The sequence below is a fragment of the Orycteropus afer genome, unplaced genomic scaffold (genome assembly GCF_000298275.1).
Source record: "Orycteropus afer afer isolate SDZICR_OR568_19922 unplaced genomic scaffold, OryAfe1.0 scaffold00030, whole genome shotgun sequence".
NCBI lineage: Eukaryota > Metazoa > Chordata > Mammalia > Tubulidentata > Orycteropodidae > Orycteropus > Orycteropus afer.
Window position 1 is genome coordinate 14,168,667 of NW_006921617.1, and position 8,597 is coordinate 14,177,263.

The following is an 8,597-nucleotide window of genomic DNA, read 5'->3' on the forward strand; positions in this document are numbered from 1 at the left end:
TAGCCATTGCGCTCTTGGGCATTTACTCCAGAAAGAAATGAAAACTTACATCATCTCAGAAACCTGATACATAGGATATAATACTTTTCATAAAAGTTTTATTAATAATAACCCCAAAACTGGAAACAACAAAAATATCCTACAATAAGTAATGATTAAACAGATGTTGAATTTATCCATACCATATACAGCTCAGCAGCAAAAAAAGAATGAACTGTAAATAAACTCAACTTAGATGTGCTTCAAGGTCATTATTCAGAGTGATGGCTTTCTTCTGTCACTTTATTGTACAGTGGTGGCTTGTGTGTTGCTGTGATGCTGAAAGCTATGGATCAGTATTTCATACTAGCAGTCACCCATGGTGGACAGGTTTCAGTGGAACTTCTAGACTAAGACAGGCTAGATAAATGGATGTGGCCAGATCCACTTCTTTGGGGGGAAAGAAAAATTGGCCACTGAAAACCTAATGAATCACAGGAAATACTGTTTCTTATAGTGCTGGCAGATGAGCCACTCAGCTTGGAAGGGATTCAGAGTATGATGGGGGAAGAGCTCCCTCCTCGTAGTAGAGCTGACCTTAGTGATGTGGACAGAGTAAAGTTTTGAAGACCTTCATTTGCTATTGTAGCATGACTCAAAATGGAAGAAACAGTTACAATCATTCCTTAGTAATTAGAATGTGGAATGTATGGAGTATGAATCTAGGAGCATTAGAAGTTGTCAAAAATGAAATGGAACACATTAAGATTGATATCCTTCATTAGTGAGCTTAAATGGCTTAGGTATTGGCCATTTTGAATTGGATAATCATATTGTCTACTATGCTGAAAATGACAAATTGAAGAAGAATGGTATGACATTCATAGTAAAAAAGAACATTTCAGGATCTATCCTGAAGTACAGTGCTGTCAGTGGTAGGATATTATCTATATGCCATCAAGGAAGACCAGTTAATACTACTATTATTCATTGTAAATACCTTTTTAAACAATATAATGGCAACTGTAAACATGGAGCTGGCTAGTTGCAGTACACAGGAATCAATTCAGCTGCATCTGTAGAAAGAGATAATGGAAAAATTCCATGTAGTCAGAAAAGGCCAGTGTCCAAGCTGTGAACAGACCATCACTGGTGTTCATATGCAAGTTTAAGTTGAAGGAAAATAAACCCACAAGAGCTAAAATACAACCTTGAGTATATCCTACCTGAGTTTAGAGATAACTGAAGAATAGATGTGATTCATTGGATACCAATGACCTAAGACCAAGTCAGTTGTTAGAGCAAGGACATCATACATGAAGTTAGCAAAAATTCAAACAAAACTCACTGCCGTCGAGTTGGATCCGACTCATACCAACCCCTCCTTGGGTTTCTGAAGAGGTATCACTATGGAAGTAGATTACCTACCCAGTCTTCCTTCTGAGGAGTGACTGGTGGGTTTGAACTACCAGCCCTCTGGTAAGTAGTCAGATGCCTTAAGCACTGTGCCACCAGAGCTCCTGAAGAAAGCAAAAGGTCATTAGAAAAACAGGAAAGGAAAAGAGGACCAAAATGATGTCAGAAGAGACTCTGAAACTTGCTATTGAACAGAGAGTAGCTAAAGTGAAGGAAGAAATGATGAAGTAAAAGAGCTGAACATATTTCGAAGGTTAGCTCAAGAAGACAAAGTAAAGCATTATAATGAAATGGGCAAAGACCTAGAGTTGGGAAATCAAAGAGGAATAGCATGCTTGTCATTTCTCAAGCTGAAAGAATTAGAGAAAAAGTCAAGCCTCAAGTTGCAATATTGAAAGATTCTGTGGGCAAAACATTGAATGATGAAAGAAGCATTGAAAGAAGATGGAAAGAAGACACAGAGTCACTGTAACAAAAAGAATTGGTCAACATTCTGCATAATCCGGAAGCCATGGTCTGCCATTCCCTGATCCTTCTCTGAGACAGAGAGGGGTTAGACACTTTGGTTGACGTTGTGTAATGAGGGATATCATTGCTGATGTCAGATAGATCTTGGCTGAATTTCAGGAGGTAGAATATGATCTAGAACTGATGGTATTGAAGGAAGAAGTCCATGCTGCCCTTAAGGACTTAATGGAAAACAGGACTGCAGGAACTAATGGGCTACCCATTGAGATATTTCAACAAATGGATGCCGTTCTGGAGGTGCTTACTCATTTATGCCTCAAATTTGGAAGGTAAACTGACTGGAAGAAATCCGTGTTTGTGCCCATTCCAAAGAAAATTGGTCCAACAGAATGTGGAAATTATCTAATAATATCATTAATACCACACACAAGTAAATTTTTACTGAATATAATTCAAAAATGGTTGTAGCAGTATGTTGATAGGGAACTACCAGATATTCAAGACAGATTCAGAAGATGGTGTGGAAGAGTGGTATCATTGCTGATATCAGATAGATCTTGGCTGAAAGCAGAAAATACCAGAAAGATGTTTACTTGTGTTTTATTGACTGTGCAAAGGCATTTGACTGTATGGATCATAAAAAATTATGGATAGCATCAAAAAATTGGGTTTCCAGAACACTTAATTGTGCTTATGAGGAACCTGGTGATAGACCAAGAGGTAGTTGTTTGCACAGAAGAAGGGGATACTGCATGGTTTAACACCAGGAGGGGTATGTGTCAAAGTTGTATCCTTTCACCTTTCTTGTTCAGTCTGTATGCTGAGCAAATAATCTGAGAAGCTGGACTATATGAAGGAGAGCTTGGTATTAGGATTAGAAGAAGACTCATTGACAACCTGTGATATGCAGATGACACACCTTGTTTGCTGAAAGTGAAGACTTGAAGCACTTACTGATGAAGATCAAAGACTACAGACTTCAGTTATGGATTACACGTCAACATAAGGACACAAAAATTCTTACAACTGGACCAATAAGCAACATCATGATAATTGCGAAAAGATTGAAGTTGTCAAATACTTCATTTTACTTAGATTCGCAATCATTATCCATGGAATTAGCTGTCAAGAAATCAAATGACATACTACATTGGGCAAATCTGCTACAAATGACCACTTTAGTGAATAGCGATTGGGGTTTTAAAAGCTTTCAAGCAGCCATCTAAGATGCAACTATTGGTCTCCCCTCGTCTGGAGCAAAGACTGAAGAAAATCAAAGTCATGTAGAAACAGTCCATTGGTCTCACGGACCACTGGGATGTCAGCCTTCATGACCCTGAGACTGGAAGAACTAGATGGTGCCTAGCTTCCAATGCCAACCACTCAGAAAGGGACAAAATTAGAAAACATAAAAAAGACCAGAATTACTGGTATGACAGATATTAAGAGATAGGTAAAGAATGAAAAACAACCAAATTTTAACAACTTGAGAATTTATTCTTTGAATTATTCTTTCAGTATATCCTGCTTTTAATATTTCTTTTCTTTTCTTTTTTTTTTTTTTTTGTGAAAATACACATTAGAAAACATAACACCCCATTCAATATTTTCTTCTACATGTTCAGTTTAATGATACTGGTTACATTATTCACACTGTAGTTTCTTTTTCTAAAATAAGTATATCCTTTATTATTTTTTAATATACACTGTTGTTGTTGTTGTTAAGTGCTGATATGTCCTATATAGCTATTAGTAGGTAGCTATATAGGACATATCAGAAAAGATAAGCAAGTTATTGAAACACAGAAAGAAAATTAAGAGAGACAGAGGAACTAGCAGACTCACTGTCTGTTGTGTCCCTTTTAGTACCATTTGAGCTTCATATCACTAATTATCAAATATGTAATTGTACCTTAAGAGTGTAAATAAACTACAATATAGATAATATACAATGCTATGATCTTGAACTAATTAAGTGACTTGATTTGAAAAAGCCACTTTTAAAAGTAAGATTCATAAGGTGTTTTTTAAATTGTTGATTAAAAAATCTGTGATCATTTTATTTATCTAATTTGAATAAGGGAATTCTCACTGTCTCATAGTTCAAGCTAATTCTGTTATTAGAAAGTTGTCATTATTAGGTAATACTATCTGATTTTCTAACAAAAATCCATCTCAAATCCTCATTTTTTAAAAAAATTCTAAAGGAAAAAATATTCTTCCAAATAAAGGAAAGGATTATTAATTGCAAGGATAACTTTTGTCATTATATTTCAGGGGAATCAAAGAAGGAATCTTGAATCTACAGTGTCTCAGATTGAAAAGGAAAAAATGTTGCTACAGCATAGAATTAATGAATACCAAAGAAAAGCTGAACAGGAAAATGAGAAGAGGAGGAATGTAGAAAATGAAGGTAATTTGTTGCTTCTTTTGAAAAACTTTAGAATGTCTATGTGACACTGACTGTCCTTCAGGTCCTTGTTATGAGGTTGTTTTAAATTCAGTGCCTGTGGTATGTTCATGAAGCCACAGTGCTAACTCACTTCACCAGCTAAATACTCAGACCCCAAGATAAATTTATAGCCTATTAAAGTCAGTAGTAAATAACATTTTAGCTGTAATAGCTGTGATTCTCATTTTGTGTGTATATTGGAATCTTTAGGAAGCTTTAAAGAATACTGATGCCCAAATTCCAGAAATTAAAATTTAGTTGGATTAGGCATGTGTCTTGGGCATGAGTATTTTTACAAGTTCCCTGGGAGATTTTAACAACAGCCACTTTTGAGAGCCACTAAACTAGAATATCATGAGCTTTAACACCAATGTTATAAATATATTTAAAATAGCTTTCTAAACTCTTGATCCAGTGATTTTCACCTCTAGATAGGTATATATACAAAGCTGTCATAGCATTTTTTTAAAGGTCAGAAATTTCAAACAATATAAAGGGTAATCAGTGATATAAGAAACTCTGATACATCTATATAGTAGAATATCATGCAGCTTTTAAAAGAATAAAGAATCTCTTTATATATGTTTTCTTTTCCTCCTCTAGGAATTTTATTTATTTTTATTGTAGTTTATTAGTTTTCCATTCAATAATTTATACACATTTTGTTTCGTGACGTTGGTTACAATCCCCTCAGTGTAGCAACACTCTTATCTCTTCCTATCTAGAGTCCCCATTTCCATTTGTCCTTCTTTGCTACCCCTTCCTGTCTTCTTTGTTTTTGGGCAAATGCTGCCTTTCGGTCTCTTATGGTTCATTATATTGAAGAATACTTTTCTTTTGCCCTTATGGTTAATCTTATTGAGTAGTACATTCCTTCTTGTGTTATTGTTCAGTTTATAGACCTGTTTATTGTTTGGCTGAAAGTTAATCTCTGAGGGTGGGTTCAGTTCCAACCTTGAAAAGTATATTAAAAAAATAAAAAATAAAAGTATATAAGGGCCACAGTCTCAAGCGTTCCACTAATCTCTTCTCATACCAGTAATTCTGGTCTTTTTAATGTTTTTTAATTTTGTCCTACTTTTTTTTTTTTTTCTCCCCCCATCCTGGGCTTTCTGTTGTGATCCTGATAGGAGTAGTTGGTAGTGGAAGCCAGGTATCATAGAATTCTCCTAATCTCTGGGTAGTAGATGCTGTGGTTTGCATGGTTTCCATTAGTCCTTTGGACTACTTGTTTCCTCGATTCTTTAATTTTCTTCATTCTTTGTACCAGATAAGGAGAGACCAGCAGTTACATTTTAGATGGCGCCTCACAAGCTTTTAAAACCCCAGTTGCTACTCACCAAAGTAGGATGTAGAACATTGTCTTTGTGGAGTATGTTAAGCCAATTGACCTAGTTGTCCCCCAAGACTGTGGTCCTAAGTCTCCAACCCAGTAACTCATTCCTTTGTCATTATTAATTGTTATAACAAAGAATCTTTAAGATAGATCTGGAAGTGACAAGAACAAAATACAGATCATTTATGTTTACAAGAGTGCTTGTCTATTTCTTTATAAGCATATAACCCCTTGCTGTTGAGTCGATTCCAACTCACAGTGACCATACAGGACAGAGTAGAACTGCCCTGAAGGGTTTCCAATACTGTAAATCTTTCTAGAAGCAGACTACTACTTCTTTCTCCCACAGAACAGCTGGTAGGTTTGACCCACCAACCTTTCAGTTAGCTAAGTGCTTAACCACTGTGCCACCAGGGTTCCTTATAAGTATGTGTATGTGTGTTTGTATCTATCTATCTGTCTGTCTGTCATCTGTCTTATCTATGCTTAAATGTGTGTGTGTTTGTTTGTATATTAGCATATGGGTGCATAGACATACTATTTTAGGAAGGATATGCAAAGAATTAGTAATAATTGTTGCTGAGAAGGAGAGCCCATTAGGGGAGGCACAGGAACTGGGAGACTATGTAGAGGGAAGAAAAGTCATTCTACGTTATACACCAGTAAGTACTTTTTGCATTTTGTATCACTTAAAAAATAATTAACTATTCAAAAATTTTTATTATTCAAAAATAAATATACCTACTCTTCACATACCAACATGGTTAGGTACCAAAGACCTGGTCATTAGGCAGCCATCATCATTAGGTGAAAATCATCATTATCCACAAATATGGAGGATGACCATAGCAGATCATAAAATAGAGGATGACTACATGGTTGTGTAACTGCCAAATTTCATCATTATATAATTGCCAAATCATATCATTATATAACTGGCAAATTGCATCATTACATGATTGCCAAATCACTGAGAAATTGACACATAACCTTATCCATCATAGCCAGCATTACTCTTGCCTTGCCCCTCAATATTTGTTACTGCCAGACATACATTGTTGATGTGCAAAATAATCAGATAGTAGATTTTTTACTATTGTAAATACAAAATGCCAGAAAGCTAGATACTCAATAAGTGAGAAAGAGGTGTAACATTATACTACCTTTATGTTTCACTAACGGATTGAGTTTGTTAAGGGAGTAAAAGAATTAGAAATTCAGTAGAAAGAAATCTGTTTTTGTACTCTGTATTATAAAACAGTGTTCTACTTTGTGATGAATTTAAAATATAAGTACTTCAGAAACAAAATTTGGGTTTGGGAATGAGAGTGGGCCTAATGTGCTAGACTATTATGACCTAAAGCTAAATCTCATTTAGACATTTGCATGTTTCCTCTATGAAAACTCTGTAATTTCTATATCTTATTTTTCATTTTCTAGTTTCTACATTAAAGGATCAATTAGAAGACTTAAAGAAAGTAAGTCAGAATTCACAGCTTGCTAATGAGAAATTGGCACAACTACAAAAGCAGGTAGGTTTCCTAAATGAGAGTTCTTTATTATTTATTACAATTAATATAAGTTTGGTTGTATTTTGGTCAAAAACCTATTTTCTCTCTTTTTTAAATAGCTGGAAGAAGCCAATGACTTACTTAGGACAGAATCAGACACAGCAGTAAGATTAAGGAAGAGTCACACAGAGATGAGCAAGTCAATAAGTCAGCTAGAGTCCCTGAACAGAGAATTGCAGGAGAGAAATAGAATTTTAGAGAATTCCAAGACACAAATGGACAAGGATTATTACCAGCTGCAAGCTGTATTAGAAGCTGAACGAAGAGACAGAGGTCATGATTCTGAGATGATTGGAGACCTTCAAGGTAATAAATTTTAGATTGTATTGTTTGCATGAAAACCAGAAAAGACTGGGATTCTTTCTCTCTCAGGGTAATGGATATACTTGTATCACAATGTAATTTCTTTACTCTCATAGACTCTCCTGTGAGATAGAAAATGTGGATATTTTCCTACTTTACAGCCAGGTTAGCTGAAAACATAATTTAGAAATTTGCCTAATTCATAGAAGTCTTCTCAAAGTGGGACTAATCAAGGCAGAGAGGATTATTGCTATTTAAACTTCAGAATTCCTTGGGTTTGTGTGAGTAGAATTCCATCACAAATAAAGAGTTAAGTACTCGAGAAGGTTAGTGATAAAGATAGGCAGCCTTTGTGAATCTAAAAGGAAGAAGACTAAGTGACTATAACAGTAAATAAAAGAACAGTTTTTAAATGGTAATAAAATTTAGTTTATCTTCAAAAAGATGCTTCCTTCTACTCTATGCTTCCTTCTGTTAAATGTTTATTTTCTAAGAGATTTCTAATAGGCAGTAGGAGCCATACTACCTAATCAAAACAGATATGCATGAAAGTTGCCAAATCTCTCAGGAGAATGGGGAAGGGAATCCATTTTAATCTTAGTCACAGGATGGGAACACAGTCTAAGAAGTCTCATGGGGCTGGATGGAGTTCTGTGGAGAGAGGTCAGGGTCCGTTTCTGTGACTGTAGAAACCAAAATTAGGAGCTCCTGTTGGTTGGTTCTTGCCTGAGGAGTGTTATGCAAGCCTATTTCATAGGGACTAGGCTTAAAATAGACCTGCATATAACCAAAAAAGTGGGCTCCTTATATATATTAGAAAGCCTTGTACTTGACTACCTTAATTGCTTTTCTAGGTCCTTTTGTACAGCTTTATTAGCTTTGTGAAAGTCATTTCATCTCCTTTCTTCATCTGTAAACCAAGGAGTTTAGAATAGATTGCCCTTAAAAATCCTTCTAAGATTCTTTAAGTCTGTGATCTTCTGGGTCAAATTAAGTTATTTACTTTGAAGGAACAGGCCAAGATCCATGTGCTCAGCTGAACAGTGGTTTTTAATTGAAAGCTATTTTTTTG

General features: G+C 35.3%; 1 protein-coding gene across 1 annotated transcript in view; it reads left to right on the forward strand.

The window, feature by feature from the left end:
- The window catches only part of ROCK1 (Rho associated coiled-coil containing protein kinase 1), a 265,368-nt gene that overhangs the window by 176,255 nt on the left and 80,516 nt on the right, over nucleotides 1–8,597 (forward strand). Inside the window, exons 14-16 of the mRNA XM_007935599.2 lie at nucleotides 4,141–4,276; nucleotides 7,092–7,183; nucleotides 7,282–7,528. Of these exons, the coding sequence (XP_007933790.2) occupies nucleotides 4,141–4,276; nucleotides 7,092–7,183; nucleotides 7,282–7,528 (475 nt within the window). The remainder of the gene's footprint in view (nucleotides 1–4,140; nucleotides 4,277–7,091; nucleotides 7,184–7,281; nucleotides 7,529–8,597) is intronic.